Here is a 26,793-nt window from a genome sequence, read left to right on the forward strand (position 1 = left end):
TTTATCATCATAATTTTATTGAAAATTTACATAAATGGAATCAAACTACAATCACATATTTTATCATTAATTTGTGGTGTGGACAGGTAATTGACTAGGAGGGGTGATTATGGCAGATGCTAGTAAAATGTATGACAATTTCTTATAACCAAAATGTAACTTTACACAGAGAGAAGAGTCACGTCCAAAGGTCATATTTCATAAACAGGTCTCCACTTCCATACACAAAATATATCCTTATAAATTATACAAATGCATGAGTATCTATCTGTATCTAGAATTCAACTCCATCTCATTGTAATATTTGGCAATATGGGTGCCGGAAATTGTGGAGAGGGGTATAACTGCACATAACAACTAGTAATAAACAAGATAAAACTGGTCCAAACAATAGAGCATCAAATGTGAAAGAGTGCAAAACGGAACTGTTAGGGGAGAAAGTACAATGGGGAGCATAAGGTCAAGATCACAGAGGTGATGAAATAAAAAAAGAGCATAAGACATGCAAAATACGGAATAGACTGATGGTAGTTAAAGCACAATGCGTAAAGGGCATTAAATGTGACCTACATGGTATTTCAGCATGGAAAAGGTGTTTTCACTAAATAAGTGCTTGACATGAACATGTCTTTGGCTCTTCTAAGTTCCAATGAAACAACCGATGCAGTGAACAAAGAATACTGTATTTATTTGGATCGCAATTGTCCTATGGTTTTTAAATCCGTATTGACAAAAGTTTCTACTACTCACACGCAAGACGTCACACTATCAATCACCAATTGAATATGTCGGGTTTATCAGTGCTTTATTGAGATCTGGGTTGTGCTATTTGTATTCATAGGGGCTCCCGAGTGGTGCATCAGTCTAAGGCCCTGCATCTCAGTGCTAGAGGTGTCACTACAGACCCTGGTTCAATTCCAGGCTGTATCACAATTGGCCGTGACTGGGAGTCACATAGGGCGGCGCACAATTGGCCCAGCATCGTCCGGGTTAGGCTATGGCCGGGGTAGGCCGTCATTGTAAATAAACATTTGTTCTTAACTGACTTGCCTAGTTAAATAAAAAAAATCATAACCCCTTTTGAGTGATGAGCACATTAATAGGCTATTTGGAATAGTAATGGTTATTTCAAAACAGAGTCCTTCTCAAAATGGACTGAATATATGATTGAACATTATTACATAAAGACTTTCTTAAAATGTACTGTCAATTAAGTTCTGATAGTTTTATGCAAAATATAAATTCATCCAGAGCCTTGGCTCTGCCACATATGGTATGATGAAACTATTTGTTTAATGTTTTTCTCTTGAACAACTGTTTAGAATCCTACCTGAGCACCTGAACAAAGCTTTGTTCACTCATACACCAAGACAGATCTGCAAAAATATTATCAGTGAAGGACTCCCACTTGCCAAAGTGTACCTTGATTAGGTGGCAAAAGGTAAACTATCCAAAAAATACCATGTGAAGTCCACATACGGCCATGTTCAACAAAGCAGATGAGATGGAAGTTAAAAAAGGTTGATGCAGTGAGAAAAGACAGGAAGAGGAAATGGGTGCTTAGTTCTTGTTGAAGCTGCAATCCCCTCTTCAGACAGGTGGCCAAGACAGATTAAAAGAAGCTAGAGAGAAAGGAGACAAATGCAAGGTTACAAGAGATGCCCAAGCAGCCAGGGAGAGCAACAGTGCCTATCAGAAGGATTACTGACATTTTGGGAAGGAAGACAGTACGTATTTGGGTTTTCCTAACGCATGTATAGTTGCTACTGTACTTCAAATGACACTAACTCTGTTACAAATGCAATGTCTGTGTGGTAAGCTAAAAAAAACTACTCATATAATACAATACTACAGTACTTGAGCTGACCAATTCACTTTGAGCATAATACAGATTTAAAACATTGAATAAATTGCTTATGAGAACTGCTTGCAGCAGATATTATGTCCTCTGTAAATACAAAAAAAGGTATTCAGTGTCAGTTAATAAATCAAACAGACAATCTTAAACCTAATAATGATGTAAAAACTACCAAGAAGTGCACAACAAAAACAGTCCAGAAAATATCTATCCCTACAGAAGCAAAAAGCAAATGGTGATATTAGTCAGTCAGCACAGCAAGAACACGACATGACAAAAAAGCATAACCATATGCAAAAGACAGATTTAGCCACAGAGTGAGCACATAGAGCAGCAATGAAATACAGATAGGGGTATCCTTTTGTTAATACATAAAGCAGATGAATGTTTGTTTTTTTTTAACCCAGAAGGGTGGGTTCACAATGCCTCTCCTCAGCCTTGGGGTACAAAGCCTGGTCCCTTAGCAAAGCTTGAGGGTGGAAGCACCTACTCAGTGCAGAGCCAGGGATTACTGCAAAGGAAAGGTAAATACACACAGAGCAGTGAGCAGGGGAACTAAAGCACAGTATGTATGAATGACCACACACTAAGGCACACCCTGCCAACCCATAGAGCTTAGGACAACAGTTCCCCAGAGACATTGAGACAAAGAGCAATTTGAGAAGGGATTGTGAGAAGTTGTAAACCATACCTACTACACCACTATACAAGAATGTGTAAGTACGTAAGCGACTCATTTCAATACATTTAGACGAAAACGAAATACCTATATCTGTGGACATTTGACTCATCAGACCAACTGTCTGACCTGTGTCATCATACAAAGGCATGTGGGTTATATTGAGCAAGGACACAGACATATTTGTGGAAAGTGGTGTGGGGGTTCTTAGAAATATTTTTCTGATAAACAACATCCTGTCCTCAAGATACAGATGTGAAGGAAGTGGAGTTGAAAATAAAAACCAACAATCTCATTGGCGCTCACACTCATCTGCGAAACAAAGGAATGTTCCAATCCTGTTTCTCTAGGAGGAATGGAGAACGACTACTGGCTCTGTTCAGACAAAAACAGTGCTGAATACTAACTTGCCATTTATGCACCTAACTTAAATGCTCATGCGTGTTCTATTGACTTCCAAGGCATGATTAATAAGAAAGTCCAAGTTAGAATCCAGCCCTACGAATTCAGGTTTGCAGACAATTTTCCTCTGTAAGGAGAGTTGTTTTGACAATAACAATGGCGTGATATCTCAAAGCCCTTGAAGGAGTTAAGTATCTAGACCAAACCAAGTGTTTTCAACTGTAATCAGAATCTATGTGAAACCCTTGTATCCTCACATTTGCAGAACCCACTCACATACTGTACGTTTAAAATACTGCTTCATTATGCATTTCATACACAATAATCGTGGCCACAGTTGAAATATTTGGTAAAATTCACGCTTTATTTCCTTTGGATATGAAGTATTTTTGTGTAACACTGATACAAGTGTAATACTGATCCCTACATTTTTGTTATTTGTTTAAAATGTGCTTTTATATATATACACACATATATAATATATATATATATATATATATATATATATATATATATATATATATATATATATATATATCAAAAAGTCACAATTGCACTAGAAATATACAAAATCATATTTGTGTAAAATGTCAAAAGCTAACAAGTATGCAGATAACATAAAGTATATTATAAACAATGAGGTATGGCAAAGAGATGACAAGCACGAATATCTTCACATGCACCAGGCTAAGATGAAATAACATCAGCGGTTCACTAGTAACACTCACTGTCTTGATAGCCTCAGCGCCAGTTTGTTTGCGCTATGCCAACTAACTGTCACTGATAGTCATGCAATGTTTGGAGTAGGCAAAAAGCACCAACAGATCTGGGACCAGGCTACTCTCTTGATGGGCGGTGGACAACATGCCCTCATTTAAAACATACTACGATTTTGTCTTCATTTTCAATAATTGTGCATTGTGTGCCAATACGATGTCAGTGCACATCTTCATTATCTAAAACTACTGGAGTGGTTTAGGATACCGCTGGAGTGAGTAGAATAGTGGTAGTATGAAACATGGACGTGAATATGTTGCCCCTGCCAAGTATATGCAATGAGCACGGATTACATGCCACACACACACACCACTCGATTGGTCAGACCATAGCTGATGTGCGTTTCACCTTAGCCTCCACAAACTCCTGCCCGTCAAAACAGTAGTTGCGCATGTTAAAGTTAAAAGCACACTCAGTCATGCGGAACAGGCTAACAACAAAAAAAGAATGTCTACCTTCCAACATAAAAAAAAAAACATCAGGCAAACGCAGAATGATGGCTTGTAAAAAACGTAAAAAACAAGCATGCATTCGAGTCAAGGATTCCCATTCACAGTAATGGCTGGATTCTTCCTCAGAGCAGGGGCATGTGTGGGGGTTGGAATGGGGGGAAAGGAGGAGGACAGGAGGGCACAGAGAACAGCATGGCACTGCCAAGGATGGGGTGAAAACTCATTCACAGCTGGCTGAGGGAGGAAGCACTTTTCTACAGGAATCCTGAACTGGAAATAGAGAGAAGGACCATTACGCGTTAACAACACTAGTAGACATACTTTTTAATCAAATGACAGAATCATTCATGTTATTGGTCAAATGTAATGTCGGAAGGAACATGTGTTAAGGTTGTTACTGTTAATAAGACTTATGAGTGTATGGAGGTGGGGAGATTTAGAGTATATGTTGAAAGAACGTTTATTTGGTATGCTAAAGAGCTAACACACCAACTCAGTGGCCTTGTGGTAAGAGCTTCCACCCTGAGATTAGAAGGTTTGGAGTTCCCGTCCGAGTCATACCTAGGACTGTAAAAATGGGACCCGATACGTCTCTGCTTGACACTCAGCATTAAGGAGATATATTGGAGGTAAGGCCCTGCGATAAACTAGCGTCCTGTCCAGGGGGTCTGCTTGTACGTCAAGCTGCCTCACGCTACAGTCACAGGAGATAGGCTCCTGCTCCTATTAACCATCCAGGCCTTGTGTAAGGCTACTTACTTAATGGACTAACACAGATGTAAATGTTAACCATGGTAAATCGTCTAGTGTAAATAAATAAATATAAACGTTGCTATCTAGCAACATTTCTGTTTCCGAGATTAACTAGGGAGGGATACATGATTATTACAAACTAGATCATTTATCCTGAATTGACTATTATAAAGTTCACCGATCCATTCTGAAGTTGCTCATACAGGGCCTTAGAAAAATGCAGTGTCTCTCTATGGTTGATTGTCTGTTCATTTCACACTGCTCATTTCCTGTGAACGTTGTCCAGTGACACAGCAACGCTGAGACCGCACGCTGTTTTTCATCACATTTAACTAAAGTCTTGGAAGATGAGCCAGCCCAGGAGCAGCAGTTTACGGATCGCAAGACAGATGTCTTCCTTTCCCACCCTCTATGGCTGAATCTGTACAAAAAGTGTAGCTCTCATTTAACAAAAAAATGGAATCATCAAAGAGCTAGGCATCAAATAACTGAAGGATCAAGAAAAAAATGCTATAAAAAAATCCCCATACACAAGACTTGGCTCTAAGGCGGAACGGCGCACTAGTGCGATCCTGCAGTTTCTGCTGGGCTCTGAATGCTCTTTGTGTAGTGTGTAGGCAGGGCCGGACCACAAAAGCAGATTGTTGTGGTTTCAGAGGGCAGATGGGTCAGCACATCAGACAGAGGCTAATAAACTTGCTGATTTAATTTCAAACTCTTTTAGAGGCTGGCACAGGCACAGCCTACCACAGGATATGACCCACTTCTGCAGCAGTGATGTCATCTTCAGCTAAGCCGTGGGTGGATACAGACATTAATAAAATGTACGAACACAAATGTCATAGGATTTGTTACAAAGATTTGTTGTATTGAATTAGTATCAGACCTGATTTCAAATACTGTTTTAAATATCTCAAATACATTCGAATAAGTATTCAGATATATTTTATTTGAAAAGAAAAGTTGAATATTTTAATGTACAATACATGACTAAAAGTACGTGGACACCTGCTCGTTGAACATCTCATTCCACAATCATGGGCATTAATATGGAGTTGGTCCAACCTTTACTGCTATAACAGCCTCCACTGTTCTGGGAAGGCTTTCCACTAGATGTTGGAACATTTCTGGTGGGACTTGCTTCCATTCAGCAACAAGAGCATTTGCGAGGTCAGGCACTGATGTTGGGCGATTAGGCCTGGCTCGCAGTCGGCGTTCCAATTCATCTCAAATGTGTTTGATGGGGTTGAGGTCAGGGCTCTGTGCAGGCCAGTCAAGGTCTTCCACACCGATCTCAACAAACCAATTCTGTATGGACCTTGCTTTGTTCAGGGGGGGAATTGTCATGCGGAAACAGGAAAGGGCCTTCCCGAAACTGTTGCCACAAAATTGGGAGCACAGAATGTTATTGTATGCTGCAGCATTAAGATTTCCCTTCGCTGGAATTAAGGGGGCAAGCCGAACCATGAAAAACAACCCCAGACCATTATTCCTCCTCCGCCAAACTTGCAACACTCACTACCGAGTTCCAAACTGCCTCTGGAAGCAATGTCAGCACAAGAACTGTTCGTCGGGAGTGTCATGAAATGGGTTTCCATGGCCGAGCAGCCGTGGAGTCCAAGCCTAAGGTCACCATGTGCAATTCCAAGCGCTGGCTGGAGTGGTGTAAAGCTCGCCGCCATTGGACTCTGGAGCAGTGGAAATGCATTCTCTGGAGTGATGAATCATGTGTCACCATCTGGCAGTCCGTCAGACGAATGTGGGTTTGGCGGATGCCAGGAGAACGCTACCTGCCCCAATGCATAGTGCCAGCTGTGGGGCGGCATGTAGCCTAGTGGTTAGAGCGTTGGGCCAGTAACCAAAAGGTTGCTAGATCGAATCCCTGAGCTAACAAGGTACAAATCTGTAATTCTGCTCTGAACAAGGCAGTTAACTGGTCCTAGGCTGTCATTGTAAATAACAATTTGTTCTTAACTGACTTGCCTAGTCAAATAAAGGAAAAATAAAAATAAATAAACTGTAAAGTTTGGTGGAGGAGGAACAATGGTCTGGGGCTGTTTTTCATGGTTCGGGCTAGGCTCGTTAGTTCCAGTGAAGGGAAATCTTAACGCTACAGTGACATTCTAGACAATTCTGTGCATCCAACTTTGTGGCAACAGTTTGATACTGCCATCCCACATTGGTTATGAAAATGTATAACACTCCAAAATATACCGTAACCCTAAAGATCTTTATTTATTAAAGTTAGACATCTTTCCTGTTTTAGCATGACAATGCCCCCGTGCACAAAATCAGGTCCTTACAGAAATGGTTTCGAGATCTTTACTGGCCTGCACAGAGCCCTGACCTCAACCCCATCGAAAACCTTTGGGCTGAATTGGAACGGCGACTGTGAGCCAGGTCTAATCGCCCAACATCAGTGCCCGAGCTCACTAATGCTCTTGTTGCTGAATGGAAGCAAGTCCCACCATCAATGTTCCAACATCAAGTGAAAAGCCATCCCAGAAGAGTGGAGGCTGTTATAGCAGCAAAGGTTGGACCAACTATTAAGGCCCATGATTTTGGAATGAGATGTTCAACGAGAAGCTGTCCACATACTTTTAGTCATGTAGTGTATTTGAAAATACTCTCAAAAACTATTTGGTTGACTATTTTTATTATATATTTTTTTACAAATAATTCAAATACTGAAATAAAAGTATTTGTTTTGGGCTATGTATTTTAAAATACTCAAATACACAGACAAAAGTATTTGAAATACCAAATAATCAAATACACATGTATTTGAACCCAGGTCTGATTAGTATAAAATGTAAACTAATATGTTTTGAAAGTAGGCCTACTGTACAGATGTTGCCTGCATTTCTAACAGCTACTAAAAGTTAAAATACTGTTACTTAAATACATTTTAAAAAGTAATTACATTTAAGGACTTCCTTGTCCTTCTCATTTAAGTTCAAATATGTGTTTAACTGACATTTGATTTACATGTTGTTTTTTTTTTTTGTATTTAAATAGATGTGCTTTTTGTCATTGGTTACCAGGGGAACAGTTGCGTGAGCAAGCCTTACCAGGACAAGATGTCTCATGCAGCATGCAGCAAGTGGGGGGAGGAGTTAACTGTAAAACAGCATGGATGCAACATAGGTGACACATGGACTCATGGGAGACATATGGTGCATTCAAGACAACTCGGAACCTCGGAATTAAAATGTACATATGTTATGGGTGTAGAGCATTCTATTGATTGATTCAGATATTTTCCAAGTGGGAAACTCGGCCCTTATCTTTCTACAACAAGTTTCCAAGTTGGACATTTCTGAGTTTCCGAGTGGTCTTAAACACGGCAACACATACACATTCTCCATGTCACATCTACACCACTCATTAAAGCATGCCATGCTCATGTCCTTTGGTGACTGAATAAAACATTGTTTTGTAGCCCAAGCTATCAACAGGATTATGTTTTGAACAAGATAAGGAAATAGATAGGCCAAGTTTGGGATCCAAAGGTTTAGCAAATGAGGAAGTACTAACTAGCATTCATAGGGCCGGTTTCTGAGACAAGACTAAGCTAGGCTTTTTAGTCCAGGTCAATGCTTAATCTGTGTCCGGGAAACTGGCCAATAATGTTTTGATCAGTAACCCAGCAACATTAAGTGAAAGGGAGGAGGAAAAACTACAGAGTTTAGAGATAGCAGAGAGAAATGACAGAAGAACTGTAAAGAAAATAATTTAGAATTAAAAAAAATAACCTTTCTCAGTGCAAGTGTCTTCATCCTTTCTAACAGGGCAGGTGGCAGGGCTCGCATCAGTTTGAATAAACAACCAGGAGTGATTACCAACATGTAGGGACCCACGACAACAACCTCTCTAACTGTCAACACGGCCCTACTACTGTAGCCCGATACTACAGGTAAAACAAAACGTCACAATTACTGAACCAACATTCCTATGTGATATAGACCTATACCAGCAGTCTCACTAGCCTGGGGTCAATACAATCAGATTACTGTAATACCAAATCTAATCTAGATGAATCTGGTTGACGTTGAGGTCCAGAGAAGGGTTCAGGATATTACTAGCTACAGTACTCTGTATAATAAAGGTGAATAGAAAACAATGTAAAATCCTAGTAAAGTGACAGCGATCCTAATCTCTGGTGCATGTGTGTGTTCATTTTGGAGGAGAAAAATAGCAAGTCCACCTCTGTACCATAGTTATGAAGGCATGAGAGCAAACGCTTGCTAAACTGCTAAACTAAGCCTTAGGGAGCGTCTATTCATCTATTGCTCCTCCATTTCAATGTAATCAGAGCCAGCTACGTTGGTTATCGCTAATCCATTAGACTAGGGAGAGAAACCACTCAGTGCTTGGTGACATTAATGGGACAAGCCAAAGTGGTGGTCAGGAAAAGAGTTCCTAGAAATGCATCGACATAAGGCAAATGAAAACTTTGATCAATGACTTTGTCATTTGTTTACGTGTGGTGTGTGCCAGGCCTCTTCATACCTGAGGTGCGGCTGATGCAACAGTGTACAGTGTCGTGCACCAGTAAAGTGGTCCACATGCATACAACATTTATATTTTGATTAGTCCATCTTCTATATCACCAGATGTACAGTGGCAAGAAAAAGCATGTGAACACTTTGGAATTACCTGGATTTCTGCATAAATTGGTCATAAAATTGTATCTGATCTTCATCTAGGTCACAACAACAGACAAAGAGACAAATGATGAATACATCATTTAAACATTCACAGTGTATGTTGGAAAAAATATGTGAACCCCTAGGCTAATGACTTCTCCAAAAGCTAATTGGAGTCAGGAGTCAGCTAACCTGGAGTCCAATCAATGAGATGAGATTGGAGATGTTGGTTAGAGCTGCCCTGACCTATAAAAAACACTCACAAAATTTGAGTTTGCTATTCACAAGAAGCATTGTCTGATGTGACCCATGCCTCGAACAGAAGACCTAAGATTAAAAACTGTTGACTTGCATAAAGCTGGAAAGGCCATCTGTAAGGCTATCTGTCCGCCAACTGAAGCTCAACAGAAGTTGGGTGATACAACATGACAACGACCCAAAACACAGAAGTAAATGAACAACAGAATGGCTTGAAAAGAAGAAAATACACCTTCTGGAGTGGTGGCCCAGTCAAAAGTCCTGACCTCAACCAGATTGAGACGCTGTGACATGACCTCAAGAGAGCGGTTCAAACCAGACATCCCAAGAATAATGCTGAACTGAAACAGTTTTGTAAAGACCGTACAGACCGTTGTGCAGGTCTGATCCGCAACTACAGAAAATGTTTGGTTGAGGTTATTGCTGCCAAAGGAGGGTCAACCAGTTATTAAATCTAAGGGTTCACATTCTTTTCCCACCCTGCACTGTGAATGTTTACACAGTGTGTTCAATAAAGACATGAAAACGTATAATTGTTTGTGTGTTATTAGTTTAAGCTGACTGTGTTTGTCTATTGTTGTGACTCAGATAACATTTTATTACCAATTTATGCAGAAATCCAGGTATTTCCAAAGGGTTCACATACTTTTTCTTGCCACTGTGCATACATGGGATAGGGAGGGACAATAATACATTTACTCATTATTTTGAGAAAAAAAATTATTTAGATGGCATCTATTCTAAGTAGAATTAATGACCTAGTGTTTCCCGTATTATTGTTTGGGCGGACACCTCTCATTTTGGTTAATGAGGCCCTAAATGTTGATTTGGGGGCCTTTGCCCCCTACCTGGAAAACGATCCAGGGGAAACACTATAGTGACAATTTATCCAGTTGTTCTTTGATCCTCCTAGATCAGGTTGTAACATCCAGACAACTCTGGTCCAGTATACCTAAGGAATCCTCAAGGATAGCTGGGTTGTGTTCATTAGGGCACGCAACAGAAAACGTGTTAAAACGTTTCGCAATGGAACATGAAAATTTGCGTTTCTCATTTGACAGGTCAAGGTAGTCTCTCCCCGTTTCGTGACGTTATCTTCTGTTTGGGTGCCTAATGAAAATGACCCTGAACACCTATACCTGCTGTGTGAGGAGGAGGGAGTTGAACGTGGAAAGAGATACTTACTTTTTCCTCTCCTTGTCCCTCTTGAGTGTGGTGGAGCCCCCTGCCTGCTGGGCCTGGGACTGCAGGAGCTCGGCGGCCGTCTTTTTCTGCTTGAAGCCGTTGAGCTCGTCATCCAGGGATTTCTTCTTGTCCTCCAGCTTCTTCTTCTCATCCTGGTGCAGCTTCTTGAGCCGGTCAAACTTCTCGTGCAGCTGTGTGGCGAGGGAGAAAACTCACATCTTAGAAACTCATTTAGAAGGTGTGATAACTGTAGCTTTGAGTACAAATAGAGATGTGGCACATGTAACCCTAGTTCTTGTGAGGTTGGTAGGATTGGTGATGATGTGGCAGAATTAAAGCATTTAATTGGTAATGGAGAAACATTCCTGTACACACACAAACACGCACCTCTTTCTCGGCCTCCTTCAGTTCGGCTTCCTTTTCCTTGACTCTTTGGACGAACATCTGCCTCATCTCCTCCTCCTTCTTCTGCAGGTCACCCATGAACTCGTTCCTCTTGGCCTCGTACGTCTCCTGCAGACTGGGGTCCACACAGGAAGAGGAAATTCAGAAATGAAGTCATACTAATGAGTCATATACAGTGCGTTCGGAAAGTATTCATACCCCTTGACCTTTTCCACATTTTGTTAGGTTACAGCCTTATACTAAAACTGATTAAAATCCATTTTCCCCTCATCAATCCACACACAATACCCCATAATGACAAACAAAAAACGTTTTTTTTTTTTTGAAATGTTTGCTAATTCATTAAAAAAAAACAGAAATATCACATTTACATAAGTATTCAGACCCTTTACTCAGTACTTTGTTGAAGCACCTTTGGCAGCAATTTCAGCCTCGAGTCTTCTTGGGTATGACGCTACAAGCTTGGCACACCTGTATTTGGGGAGTTTCTTCCATTCTTCTCTGCAGATCCTCTCAAGCTCTGTCAGGTTGGATGGGGAGTGTTGCTGCACAGCTATTTTCAGGCCTCTTCAGAGATTTTCAATCGGGTTCAAGTCCTGTCTCTGGCTGGGCCACTCAAGGACATTCAGAGACTTGTCCCGAAGCCACTCCTGCGTTGTCTTGGCTGTGTGCTTAGGGTCGTTGTCCTGTTGGAAGGTGAACGCTTGCCCCAGTCTGAGGTCCTGAGCGCATTGGAGCAGGTTTTCATCAAGGATTTCTCTCGACCCTGACTAGTCTCCCAGTCCCTTGTGCTGAAAAACATCCCCACAGCATGATGCTGCCACCACCACCATGCTTCACCGTAGGGATGGTGCCACATTTCCTTGGCATTCAGGCCAAAGAGTTCAATCTTTGTTTCATCATACCAGAGAATCTTGTTTCTCATGGTCTGAGAGTCTTTAGGTGCGTTTTGGCAAACTCCAAGCGGGCTGTCATGTGCCTTTTACTGAGGAGTGGCTTCCGTCTGGCCACTCTACCATAAAGGCCTAATTGGTGGAATGCTGCAGAGATGGTTGTCCTTCTGGAAGGTTCTCCCATCTCCACAGAGGAACTCTAGTCAGATTGACCAGACCGATTGCTCAGTTTGGCCGGGAGGCCAGCTCTAAGAAGAGTCTTGGTGCTTCCAAACTTCTTCCATTTAAGAATGATGGAAGCCACTGTGTTCTTGGGGACCTTAAAAGCAGCAGAAATGTTTTGGTACCCTTCCCCAGATCTGTGCCTCGACACAATCCTGTCTCTGAGCTCTAAGGACAATTCCTTCAACCTCATGGCTTAGTTTTTGCTCTGACATGCACTGTCAACTGTGGGACCGTATATAGACAGGTGTGTGCCTTTCCAAATCATGTCCAAACAATTGAATTTACCACAGGTGGACTGCAATCAAGTTGTAGAAACATCTCAAGGATGATCCATGGAAACAGGATGCACCTCAGCTCAATACTTATGTAAATAAGGTATCTGTTTTTTGTTTTTAATATATTAGCTAAAATTAATGGAAACCTGTTTCGCTTCGTCATTATGTGTGTGTGTGTGTGTGTGTGTGTGTGTGTGTGTGTGTGTGTGTGTGTGTGTGTAGATTGCTGAATAAATGGTTTTATTTAATCAATTTTAGAATAAGGCTGTAACATAACAAAATGTGGAAAAAGTCAAGGGGTCTGAATACTTTCCGAAGGTACTGTATGTTAGTACTATGTCCCTACATTCACATTACAGTGAATTACATCAGACTGTAATGTCTCAGCCTCCAGTATTTATGCTGCAGTAGTTTATGTGTCGGGGGGCTAGGGTCAGTCTGTTACATCTGGAGTATTTCTCTTGTCTTATCCGGTGTCCTGTGTGAATTTAAATATGCTCTCTCTAATTCTCTCTTTCTCTCTTTCTTTCTTTCTCTCGGAGGACCTGAGCCCTAGGACCATGCCTCAGGACTACCTGGCATGATGACTCCTTGCTGCTCCAGTCCACCTGGCCGTGCTGCTGCTCCAGTTTCAACTGTTCTGACCTGTTCACCGGACATGCTTGTTGCACCCTCGACAACTACTATGATTATTATTATTTGACCATGCTGGTCATTTATGAACATTTTAACATCTTGACCATGTTCTGTTATAATATCCACCCGGCACAGCCAGAAGAGGACTGGCCACCCCTCATAGCCTGGTTCCTCTCTAGGTTTCTTCCTAGGTTTTTGGCCTTTCTAGGGAGTTTTTCCTAGGGAGTTTTTCCTAGCCACCGTGCTTCTTTCACATGCAATGCTTGCTGTTTGGGGTTTTAGGCTGGGTTTCTGTACAGCACTTTGAGATATCAGCTGATGTACGAAGGGCTATATAAATACATTTGATTTGATTTGTAATTGAAATCAGAATGCAAAAAGTGGTTGTGATTAACTAAGGGGGTGGTAGGAAGTGGAAAGTAGTGATTCCAAAGTTTCAACCATTGTTAGAACCCCTTTCACTCGTGGGAATTGGCCTATATGGATAGGGCTACATTTAAATGTTTCTTACAGAAGAAATATGGAACGCATATGTATAACCATGGTGGCAATTAAAAGGGAACAGTTTGGAAATTCTGGGGAAATTATTAGACAAAAAGTGAGGACACAACAATTCACCTGTTGATTTTATGTGCATTTAACATTTACTGTACTTTTCGCCACATTTGTTGATAACAAAATCTGAAAATACTCTGATAAGAATATTCTTAGAAAATTTGGGGTAGGTGCAACATAAGACAAAAAAATGACACGGATTGGAGTGAGAGATTTAACTAATGTTTCCAAGCGGCCACACACCTCTCAAAGCGTGCACAGTTCCTAAGTAATTTCAACAATGCACTTTTATGACTCAAAGAAGAGTTTTTTGAGCTCTCCTAGCTGTGCCGCTGAGGAACTACAGTAAGCACACTCGTAGTTGTTTTGTTTGGAACACAGCCCTGCCCCGCCTTTACACAATTACTGTTGTTGTTTACACAATCCAAAAATGGTCCATTATAAATCGCAAACTGTCCATTCTGAATACGATCTTACAGTGTTAGGCTTCACAAGGCAATTCAGAGAAGCAGATGGTAATTTTGGTGCGCATGGAATGGAATCATGAGTGCTTTCAGATGCTTGTAACTGTACATCAAACATAGTGATTAACATAGTGATCCTATATATTACATGGGTTTTATGATATGGAAATGTGGAGTGCACATTTGGACTCACGGGTGTTTGGCTTGCTTGTATAACATCAAAGCAGTATTTATTATATTCCTCAATGTCTCATCTTTCAAAATACATTTGAGTCCTTTAATTTAAAGCTTTTCCCTCACTCACTCAGACAACAAAACATTAGCAAAAGTCGCCCAATTATCAGGAGGGATGGGGGCAACTTCTTGTCGCGTGCGGTGCTCAAGTTCAGAAAGGCTGTCAGTCAAAACCCACACAGATCTGTGAAGTGGAGACCCTGAGCTCTGACATCATGTATAGCATGTTACGGTACATCCACTGCGTTCCAATTTAGGTGCTTATCAGTATCCAAATCTGCCATTTTCAACCCGAATACAGGTACAAGTGTAAAGAGCTACATCCATGACAGGAAGTGTGCAGGGTGGAGAATTGTGACGCAGTCTCGGAAGGATGTAGGGAGGAAAGAGAAAACAGGAAATAAGGAGGAAATATGAAGGGAAACAGCCGCACCTGAAGGGTTTGCAGTCGGGGTCCGTGTCCTTGAATCCCATCTCCTCCAGCTTGCAGCGGCGGTAGAGCTCATAGTGGCGCGTGTGTGTCTGCTCCCGCAGGTCCTCCATGTTTACCCGGATCAGCATCTCCCGCAGCTTCACAAAGTCACAGTGGTTCTCATTCTCCACTGCCGACAACACACACACACGCGCACACAGACACACACGCCCCATAGAGTGAACTGACTAGAGTGTGGAGCAAAACGTCAGAGACAGCATCGGGCCAGCACTATTGTATTTGTGTTCCATGTGAGGACAGGGCTAGGTGTAGTTCATACTAACCCCCCACGTATCCACAGACAGCCTAAACCGACATATGTACGAGCACAACATAGGAAACCAAATAACGAGACATTTCACATTTACATTCCTATGGTAAGTCAGTAACTTTCTCTGATAATTGTCACAGGTTTCACAATCTACCACTTTTCAAGCATTATTGACTTGTGAGAAAAATCAATAAATCCATAGAATCCTCAAAAAGTTCTGACATGGGATTCGTTTTTTTCCCCCATCTAAGTGACATGACTCAAGCAACAGCTGCTATAGGTTATACATTTATGCAAGAGTGGAGCTATGTAGCGTTAAATAGACAAACATGAATGAGATGACATAAGCAGCAGTGATGGCTTCCCTCTTGACGGTATGAATGCAGTTGTTTAGGAAGTTAGGGCGGAATGAGTGGGAGGGAAATGTTGGCGGGAGGATCCCCCTACCATTTCCTCTGTGATACGTGACCTAGCTTACCCTGCACCGTTCCCCAGGGGTACTGCCGCGCTTTCACCATCTTGTTGCCGATCTTTACTTCCTCCGTGCTTCCCACAACGGCAAACGGCAAATGGCCCTGCAGAGCCGTAGTGGAGAAAGGATTCACTCTATTACATAACTCCATTATTTATTTGTTTAGATTTGGATAAATTGGAGCATATCTCTTGACAGGCCAACCAATTGCAGAGTGAACCAGTTACAAACTGAATTACACGTTGACATGTCATGTTAGGCCTAAAATGGCAAAATCATATACAGTGCTGCTTGAAAGTATGTGAACCCTACAGGGCTGGTCATTATTTTGCTATAAAATATTAAAATAAACATAAAATCCTTATCTAAACCCCAATTCGTAATAAAGACATTGCAAGTAAATGACAGAAACAAAAAAAGGATATATTTTCATTGATTATTTAACAAAAGTGGTTTATTTAACAGAAACTCAAATTTGATGTGTGCAAAAATGTGAACCCCTTTAGTCAATAGCTTGTGGCACCTCCATTAGCAGCGATAACTTGGAGTAAACGTCTCCTATAGGCAGTAAAAACATGTTATAGCCTCGCTACTGTATATAGCCTCTCTACTGTTATTTTTCACTGTCTTTTTTTACTGTTGTTTTTATTTAATTACTTACCTATTGTTCACCTAATACCTTTTTTGCGCTGTTGGTTAGAGCCTGTAAGTAAGCATTTCACTGTAAGGTCTACACCTGTTGTATTCGGCGCACGTGACAAATACACTTTGATTTGATTTTGAGGGATTTTTGCTCACTCCTTACAGAACTCAGCCAATTGAGTGAGTTTTGAGGAGTGTCTGGCATGAACTGCCCGCTTCAGCACCTCGATTGGATTTAGGTAAATTCTTTGGTAAATTTGTTGTCTTGTTGGAAGACCCCACTTTTCGGCCCAGCTTTAGCTTCTTGACTGATGGCCTGACGTTCTGTTCAAGAATCTCAGAATTTAAGAACCTCAGAATTCATGGTTCCCTTAATGATGGAGTCGTCCAGGTCCAGAGGAGGAAAAGCAGCCCCAGATCTTGACATTCGCATCACCATGCTTAACTGCTGGGATAAGGTTATTTTGGTAGTAGGCTGTGTTGGGTTTTTTCCAAACATAGCAGTGTTGATTGTGACCAAAAAGGTCATTTTGGACTCATCGGTACAGAGAATGGACTTCCAGAAACCTTCAGGTTTGTCCAGATGGTCTCTGCAGAGGCTTCTTCCTAGCAACCCTCCCATGAATGGCATTTGGATTCAGTGTTCTTATTATTATTGAAGCATGCAGTTACCCGAGATGCAGCAAGGGAGGTCTGCACATCTCTACATGTTATGTTTGGGTTTGCTTTTACCTGGGTTTGCTTCACCTGATGTATTATTGTTCTTGTGGCTCTTGGGGATATTTTGGAAGGGTGTCCACTTCTAGGCTGAGTTGCTGTCATGTTAAAGGCTCTCCATTTGTAAATGATTTGCAGAACAGTGGACTGATGGAGCTCAAATCTTTTTTGAGATGATTTTATAGTCTTCCCCTTGCACGGGGGGGGGGGGGGGGGGTTCACACATACTTTCAAGCAGCACTGTACGTTCGTTCCCTACATCCAACAAGAATAGCTCATTTTCATAGACAGGGAGTGCTTCTCACTGCAGTCGGGTTGTTTACCTTTCTGCCAGTGTTAGCGTCGTCGTAAGAACAGAGGGCGAGAGCCTCGAGCTAACTGTCAAACGCAAATCTGTTGGGGTCTGCTCAGTGCTCAGTCAGAAGCATTGGCATTCTCTATTCGCTTGTCACTCGTCATTGTCCGCTCATTTGGCCCTGTTGTCAGAGAGCTAGCTGACTGTCCTACACTGTCCCCTCCCCGTGTGGACACAAATGGTGCTCGTATCCTGCTCTAGTGCTGCATGTTGTTTTAGTGTTCTGAGAATTAACTGAATAAATGACCCAGAACTCATAGTGAAAGGATTCTCACATGAGGGGTACAGATACACAACCATATCTACTGTATTTGTCCACTAAATTCTATGTATATTGTTTTCTAATTATTATTATATATATATTTTTTTTAACTAGGCAAATCAGTTAAGAACAAATTCTTATTTACAATGACGGCCTAGCCCAGCCAAACCCGGACGACGGTGGACCAATTGTGCGCCGCCCTATGGGACTCCCAATCACGGCCGGATGTGCTCCAGCCTGGACTCGAACCAGGGACTGCAGTGACGCCTCTTGCACTGAGGTGCCGTGCCTAAGACCACTGCGCCACTCGGGAGCCCAAATGTGCCTGTCCTCACAAAAATATCTTCCATGAAAACAGACAATCAAGTATCGTATCATATGATATTTCTCCCTAATCAAACCTTGTCAGTCACACTTATACTTCTCAACTATAACTATTAAGTCTGTATTGATAAAACTTGCTGAAATGTTACTGAACTAAAATGAGCGGCATCAGAGAAGGGTTAGCTTACGTTCATGGTGGAGTTGATCTCTGCCACCGTCTCGTCGTCGGTGGGGAACTGGTAGATCTGAACGCCGTTGCTGACCAGCTCACTGGTGATCTTGATCTTGAACTTGGTCAGCTCGCTCTTGGAGATAGCGTCAGATTTGGCAATGATGGGGATGATGTTGACCTTTCATTTGAGGAGATTAAATTAGATTCTAAAACGTTATTAGGCTATCTGCTGATGAGGAAATTATGTGTGCTGCATGTATACAAAACAATCCATCAAAATACATACAAATAACACAGATCTTGTTATACCTTACGGACTTGCATCAAGATAAAAACATACTGAATCACAATTATTTTGAAGACACAATGACAAGGTGCAAGCAAATAATGCCTATACTTTGGGATATAGCCAAATAAAAGATTGGCTTTGAGGCTCATGGCAAATGCAATTTACAACACTATACTTTCACCAGGACAAAACAACAACTGAAACTAAATTGTTTAAATTGGGTCTACTTTCCCAACAGAAGCCATGAATAATTATATTTCATACAAAACCTGTCTCAGCTCCACACATTAATGGTTGGTTTCCCAGATAAAGATGAAGCCTAGTCCTGGACTAAAAGCCCTTTGATGGAGCTTCTCCACTGAGAATTATTTTAAGTATAGGAATAAGATGATTCTATAATAAGCACATACAGTGCATTCAGAAAGTATTAAGACCCCATCACTTTTTCCACATTTTGTTACGTTACAGCCTTATTCTAAAATTGATTAAATAGTCCCCCCCCCCCCTCATTTATCTACACACAATACCCAATAATGACAAAGCAAAAACAGGTTTTTAGAAATGTTTTCTAATTTATATAAAAAAATGTAAACTGAAATCACATTTACATGCGAGCATCTCCTATGCAGCCAGGTCATCACAGCTAGCTAGCTAAACCTCCTGAGACAAGTGGGGAAACATCTGGCCAAGACAGGATATGAATAGACCCTGAGATATGGGTCTTCCCTCCCTTCCTAATGTTTCTCTGGATGCCTTGGTCAAAAGCAGGGATATCATCTAGCTGGATACGAAAACAAAAAAAATGTAGCTTGTCTTTTTATATCTGTACACCTCTAGTCTCTACTAGCTTCAGGGATGTTTGTGCATTTTCGATTCGGGCTTATCTATGTGCATTTCTGACATAATCAGAGCTTGGAACGAAAGTAGAGAATTTTGGCAGCGCAGAGCAGTAAAAGCATTTACCAGAGAGAGTAGTGAGAGAGAGTAGTAGTAGTGAACCTCCAACGCATGCTCCATCTCGTGAAGAGCTCTCCATACACATTGTTAATGATGAGAGCCTACTGATCCAGCTAACTCAGAAGAAACACTTCCTCCAGCCCCCATGTTTGGTGCAAACAGAAGCAGAACATGAAGAGAGAGGGAGGGAAGAGATACAGTAGATCCAAATATCCGCTTTAAATGGAGCCCACAGGACTGGAGAAGCACAAGGAGGCAGGGGGGTCTTTATCAAACACCCACCCACCACCACTTGTTGCGAATAAACTCAAGAGACACTGCACTTCCTCCTGCACAACCAACTTTTTTTTCACTCAGTTTTGGCCGGACTCAAACGCCATCCAGTAGCACTAGTCCTTTGAGGGCTTCACAGTCGCTAGTAGCAATGATGCTTGGCTGATGCTAAGGGCCGTGTGATGTATACACAGGGAGGCTTCTGCTCTGGATCAAAGATCACACTGTTGTGAGAGGTGGGTAGGGTACAGCTGTTCTGGCAAAAACACTGAGGAGCCCCTTTCTCCGAAATCCAGGAAGTCTCTATGCAAATAGGGCTTTTTGGGGTGGCATTAGGAAAACAGGGTGAGCAGTCACCGTGACGACCAAGGGCCTGCATTTCAAGGCTGACCTACATCGACGCTGTCACAGGACAGGAGCGCATCTGTGAGCGTGCAAAGTGTGTGGAAGAGTTTATGAGCCACCCTCATCTTGAGGCTAGAGAACTTTCTCTTTCCCACCTGCATTTTATAAATAGCTATGACAAAAATATGACCCTTCAACTGAGATTACCATCATATTAGGGAGACTGCTTTTCACGTGACACTTCAAATCAGCAGAGTTCAATGAATGGATCGCGTAATATGGTAATTTAGCAGATATCTTGAGCCAAAGCGACTTACAGAAAAGCCAACATTGACAGTGACACATATAGACCAACTTAGTTTACTATATCTGGCCCATGCAGGAATTGAACCCATTGACCCATTGGAATCATAGTGTAATTAGCTAGCTTTGCAGCTCACCTTGCTGTCCAGTTTCTTCATAGTTACCAGGTCCAGGGACTTGAGGGAGTGTCCGGTGGGCGCGATGAAGTACAGGCAGGCGTGGATGCGTGTGTCGTGGTAGCTATGTAGCGTGCGCTTGATTTTCAGCTCCTCCTGCAGATAGGCCTCGAACTGGGTGTCGATAAACTCAACAATAGACTTGTAGCTGAGGAGAGAAAAACATAAGTGTTACTAATGTGTTATAAACGCATGATAAACAGGTAATAAGGAAACTAGGTTTATGACAGCGGAGCACCAAAAAGAGAAAGTATCTTACTATTGTCTATGAAGGATTCAAGGGTAGCTATACCTTTGCCTTTTTAAAAATGTCTCACTCAAAATGAAGACAGTTCCACCACCTTATATCAGAAGGTGTTGTAAAGCATCTCTTAAGTGAGAGTTTGTTCTTTTTGTTCTTTAATCCCAGAGTGTAGTCAGTGGGAGGTAGCTAGCTCGCTAAGTGAGTACAGCTCAGCTCCCTATAAAGAACCTGCTGATCCCTCATTCAGCTGAGCTGGGTCTCATTAGCTGGGAGTCATCAGGCAGAACTTGGTGGTGGAAGATATTTGGGAGCTCACGGATCAGGGAGAGGCATCAAAGGCATACCACCGCCAATGAAGTGGAAGGTGCACCGCACATACGAAGGAGAGATGGAACCTCTGATTAAACACAGGTCTAACCCCTGCCCTCCAACACACCTCCTCCCACCTCCACTCCCCCTCATAAGAAGCTAGCCGAATGGCTGCTCATATAACTGGCCTTATCTTTGTGATGGATGGCGCTAACTGCTAGCCCTTAGCTCACATTCATCCATCCACCATTTGATACTGATGTGAAGCAGTGTGAACCTGGCGCTCACATGACATCATCCATCCTTTCTCTCTGTGATCTCTCATGACGAGGAATGAGGATCACATGACAGGAGGGCGAGAGAGTGGAGACAATTAGATCCCATGTTGACTAGAATGTTTCCATCAGGGGAGAAAGTGACAGGTAGAGTAGTCCTCCCTTTCCCACGGACAAAACACTGTATGGTTTAGCCCTGAAGACTCCTGGCTCAAGTCTCAGACTATCGATATTTCTATTGTGTTTCAATAAGGTACGGGAGAGGGATAATACAAGTGGAATAAGTGGTACCTAATGTTCTACCAGACTCCAGAGGGGGTGACCTGAAGTCCACACTTCATAGGGGGCATCTCAAGCATGCACAATTAATGAGTGACATTCACAAACTACCACTGCCGTGAAAGATAACATATTCTTGGTAGTGGTATAGAAACATGAGGATCGTATTCATCAGTTTTCTTCTGTTTTGTGCCTAATGAATGTGACTCATAAGTTCTTGTACAATCTAAACATCTCTTAGACACATGAAGAGGAACCTGGGGCTCTCTTACCAAAGTCATACACACACACACACACGTTATATTCATGTTGATCTACGTCATTGTCTCTCACCTGTCCTCTTTGTTAATCTGGTCTCCGAAGCCCACAGTGTTGACCACGGTCAGCTTGAGGCGCACGTTGCTCTCTTGGAGCTCGTATGTGTTGGACTTGAGCTGCACGCCCGGCTGGTTGTGCTGGGTGGGCTCGCCCTCGAACTTGGTGTTGAACAGGGTGTCCATAAGAGTGGACTTGCCCAGGCCCGTTTCCCCTAAAACACACACCTTCAGTTAATTCACTATTGTGTCCTTTCAATTTGTGGACTCTGTATCTGGAGTTTGAGTTCGTGTGAGACAGTTGTACTAAGCTCATTGGGCATTTATAAGCTATATTCTTCAATAATCAATGGGTTTAGGCTACAGTATATCATTATTGGAAATGACCATTAAACAGCAGAGAATATCCCAGATTGGGCCATTGTCAGAATAAATGTGGGCTTAAAAGGCACATTACATACTGTGCATGCATACTGTACATGACAGTATTTAAGTACTGTACATCCCTGTTGAAAAGACTGCAGTTCTACAATCTGGACTGGGGGCTGCAGAGCAGATCTCTCTATGCCACCAGAATGTTAATTATATGGACACTTCCCATTTTTCACAGCTTCATACATTTTCCGTGTGAACCCCTCTGGCTTCTCTGCTTCTTTTGGCAGGAGAGGAGCTTTCCAATGGAATAAAAAAGATATGCCGAAGAAACGTCTAATATCTTGGGTGCCTGTAAGAGTAAGTAGGGCAGCGCTTCAACAAGCTAATCCTATGTTCACTATGGTTGATATCTGGAGCAGACCATGGCAAAAAAAAGGGCAGCATGGGTCTGAGTCACGGATGTCCTGATGCGTTCTGACAAACTCATACTGTTCAAAGCTATCAGAGTCAAGTGAGTCAGCCGCCTTCCTCTCCCAGTGCCAGAAAATCTTTTGGGTCAAAAGTAGTAGTAGTGCGCTATATAGGGTGCCATTTGGGATGCAGGCCTATTTATGTTCATCTGACCCCACATATACACATGGAGCACGCGGAGGACTGCCAACGGTAGTAGTCTTCTATTCACAGCGCATCAGGGTTTCACTCAGTGCACACTAAATAGTAAAAGGGGGATAGTATGGAGCAGCACAGTGCCTGTGTCTGAGAGAGAGCGTCCACCTCAGGTCTCTCATCACCCTTATAGAAACTTCTCAGCGCTGAACTAAGCTATGAGCATCTCACTTTGGTAGGGGCCCATGCTGAACCCCATGCTAAAGATTGGGCCCTGACATCCAATGGTTCACATTTGAATGTACCAGCATTTTAAAAATCAAACTTCCGTGAAGAAAAACTGCAGTCGTTATGAATCCAAATGGGGCTGTACTACCGCTGATTTTTTTTTTTTTTGCTCTCGATTCAGTTCTTGCTGTTTTGTTTAGACCACAACCACATGCCTCCGGATCGCATTTCTGGGGCTTTAAGCTGTAGGTCTGTGCAGTTTACAACTGTTTTGCTTTCTCTGACTTTAGAGTAGGCTGTAATAATAGAGGATCGTTCGGCTTCTAGCATTGCTTTGGAATGTTTTGATTGCCACCGATAGCTTTCAAGTAATTCAGAGTGTGTAAAAATGGAGAGGGGATTGTATTCTCTGTTTCCTACGTTCAACAAAATTTACAAAATGTACCATTTGGTTTAAACATATAAATCAAAATAAGGCTAAAAGACGACAGGCATAACCAGACCATTTCACCGTAATAGATCTATATGACAACTCTATCTGTCAATGATGCCCAAATACCATTCAGCTAAGTTATATACCAGCTCAAAATGAGGCCTAGGGCATCCGAATTTAATTCTGAAATACTGTAACAGACAGACACTAATATAGGGAGTGAAATAAACATGCATGTCTGTTGTCTATTGCTTTGAAATTACTGGGGGGAGACGCGGAATTACACTTGACTGGAATCATTTTAGGGGCTTCATTTCTACCCCAAGTCCCAGACAATAGCTTGACTGACTGAAGATGAATTAGCTACGGTAATCAGAGTTGACTGCTGACCAGTGAGAAGCAACCAAAGTGGGTCAAAGACAGAATGAATTGGGTTTACATCTGCAGTGGAAACGCCTGACATAGGCCTACATTGCGGCGGAGAAGGGCTCCCATTTTGCCTTGAGGAGAAGAAAAGGGAGGTTTTACGCACGACACACTCACCGACACAGAGGATGTTGAAGCAGAAGCCGTGGTTGACAGACTTGTTGACCAGCTGGTCGGGCATGCTATCAAAGCCGACATGGCCGGCTAGAGGGACGGCACGAGCACCTTCTCCCTAAAGACAAAAGAATGATTTTGAAATTAGAAACACTGAGTAAAGATGTGTAATTAATCATTAACCGCCGGGTATAATGGTAGATGCATATGAAACAGGGGTGGTATGGTTAAGGCTATCGTAACTTAGGCTGACCATAATATTATTATTTCACTTCAGTTTACACATTTCATGCAGGACCAGACTACACTGAAATATGACATTTCAAACATTCACTTCCACAACTACTGGTAGTGCAGTTTTTAAGGCACAAACTGAAGTGTTAACCATAGCTACAATCTTCTATGGTTTAAGCTACAATTCAGCTTTTTTTGCCAGACACATTCCATTGTATTCTATGAAGATAACTCCTCAGCTAATTTCTCTGGTACTCTAGCTGTGATACACTTCCTGTTTCCTGCTAACATATTTGCATACAGCACAGTCTAGACCGTTGAAACCACAATGTCCATATATGGAAAGTAAAACAGCACATTTTAAGAGGTACAGACTGTACAGGTGTTGAAAACAAACCATGCACAGTAGAACGATGGCATGTTTGTGTGAGAGTAACAATTCTATGTTATAAATGTATCATAACAAATGACCCAACTTGATACAGGAGGGCATGGAATCCTCCTGTTTCAGACCTGGCCTTAAATTCATAAGGGTCTAATATGGATATGAATGTGTGTGTATGTGTGTATGTGTTTGTATATGTGTCTGTTTTTGGTGTTACTATCCTTGTAAGGACCAGAAGTTGGCACAAGGATCGTAAAAACAAGGAACATTCAGACAAGTAGGAACATTTCACCGGTCCCCACAAGGAAGAAGGCTGTAGGCTTAGGGTTACAATTAGGGTTTGGGTTAAAATGAAGGTTAGGGGTTAGGTTTTGGGGTTTGGTCCCCACAAGGACAGTAAAACAAATGTGTGTGTGCGTGAAGGAAGTTGCATCATCACACATTCTCTGCTTCTAGAACTGCACAGGATGGTTATGTGAGCAGGAATGCAAGGAATTTAGATTACATGGAACTGCCAAGAGTGCCCTCAATAGTGACTTAACTGAAGCAACCCCACCACTAAAAAGCCTAAATGTTTTGAAAATATATTGTGGCTTTGAGGCAGACTGCAAAATCCGCTCAGTTAAAATGGGAGAGGTTGAAAATAGTTCAGCAGACTGGGGTAAACAGTTGTCAATTGTATAGTTAGAATTCTGTTGAAACAGCTGAAAGGCTATTAGTTAAACAGATGGTTTTTCTTGACTAAACAAACACTCCTCAGCTGGCCTACATGTGCAGCATTCCCAAACCCAAGGCCTACTTGGGATCAAAGACACATCTACGTTGCACAATGACATAATGCTTGTTGTTCTCGTCCATTCATTGATACATTTCGGTTGAATTAACGGCACACAAAACGGAAAGGCGATTTACGTTAGCCTACCAATCGAGCCCAAAGGCCGGAAGATGGCGATATTTGATCCGGTATTGATGGTCTAAACGACTCAACATCGCCATCTGCCGGACGTCGGGCTACTACCAATCCTTCTCCCGGTGACTTTTCAAGCCTACTGACTCTCACATTCTGAAATTAATTCAACCCCTTTTGATGAATCCACATTACCATCGTTATTATTTAGGTGTATAGTATACACAAATATGAATCATTCCCACTCAGTTGTACCCTATATGATTCGTGTTGCACGTCAGACAACGCCCAGCAAATAAAGTAACGGGGCTGACAGGACCAGAAACAACGCGATAGGCTAACTTACTAACAGAATCGAACCCACGATAGACGGCGGATATGCATGAAATTTGAAATGTCCAGAATAAAATACATAGTCACAATATCCTTAAATAGCATATCAATGTGAAGTATATACAGATTTAATAGCGAAATTATGAGGATACTGGATCGCAACGTTAACCATAAAAGCGAACGCATGCGTGTAGAATGCAGACTATCGAATGTTCCCAATAATTAGTATTTTAATAAATCATGCGGTTACGTAATGAGCGATATTTATCTAGATGCATTGTATCATTACGATAATAACGTTGTAATAGAGGTAATTTGATATCGAGTTAGCCTATAAAAAACGGTGCAACAACCATGGCGAGTGGGGCTTTCCACCGATATCTATCCATGCCGTTTGAGTTAAATTCACCCAATACTTATCAAAATGAATAATTTTAGCAAGCTATAACGGTGCCCTAGCCAAAAAAAAAAACTAGAAAATCCTCCTTAATTATAGTACTCACCGCTTGCCGAGCTATTTCAGTGGCCGCCATGGTTATTTTTTTATGAAGACCCTATGTAGGAAGCTGCACTACTATTCTGCTAGCAACACTACCAATGA

General features: G+C 41.9%; 1 protein-coding gene across 4 annotated transcripts; it reads right to left on the minus strand.

The window, feature by feature from the left end:
• Positions 1-26,793, minus strand: LOC106611514 (septin-6). Of its 4 annotated transcripts, XM_014211795.2 has the most exons (11): positions 26,696-26,793; positions 24,337-24,451; positions 22,171-22,366; positions 20,692-20,878; positions 18,404-18,565; positions 15,922-16,018; positions 15,134-15,302; positions 11,401-11,533; positions 11,014-11,204; positions 7,993-8,041; positions 3,283-4,438 (listed from the first exon to the last, which is right to left on the minus strand). In XM_014211795.2, the coding sequence occupies exons 1-10, from the start codon at positions 26,723-26,725 to the stop codon at positions 8,038-8,040; spliced, it is 1,284 nt and encodes a 427-aa protein (XP_014067270.1). In that variant the 5' UTR covers positions 26,726-26,793; the 3' UTR covers positions 3,283-4,438; positions 7,993-8,037. The 4 variants fall into 4 exon arrangements, with proteins under 4 accessions (XP_014067269.1, XP_014067267.1, XP_014067270.1 ...); XM_014211794.2 differs by lacking the exons at positions 3,283-4,438; positions 7,993-8,041 and adding an exon at positions 1-1,622; XM_014211792.2 differs by lacking the exons at positions 3,283-4,438; positions 7,993-8,041 and adding an exon at positions 1-2,369.

Source organism: Salmo salar, chromosome ssa09, assembly GCF_905237065.1.
Source record: "Salmo salar chromosome ssa09, Ssal_v3.1, whole genome shotgun sequence".
NCBI lineage: Eukaryota > Metazoa > Chordata > Actinopteri > Salmoniformes > Salmonidae > Salmo > Salmo salar.

Coding starts and splice junctions, on each gene's coding strand:
- LOC106611514 (XM_014211792.2), bottom strand. CDS start 26,725: ATGGCGGCCACTGAAATAGCTCGGCAAGCG. Junction 24,452..26,695: donor CTGAAATAGCTCGGCAAGCG/GTGAGTACTATA, acceptor TTTTGTCTTTAG/GGAGAAGGTGCTCGTGCCGT. Junction 18,566..20,691: donor TGAAGAAACTGGACAGCAAG/GTGAGCTGCAAA, acceptor CTCAAATGAAAG/GTCAACATCATCCCCATCAT.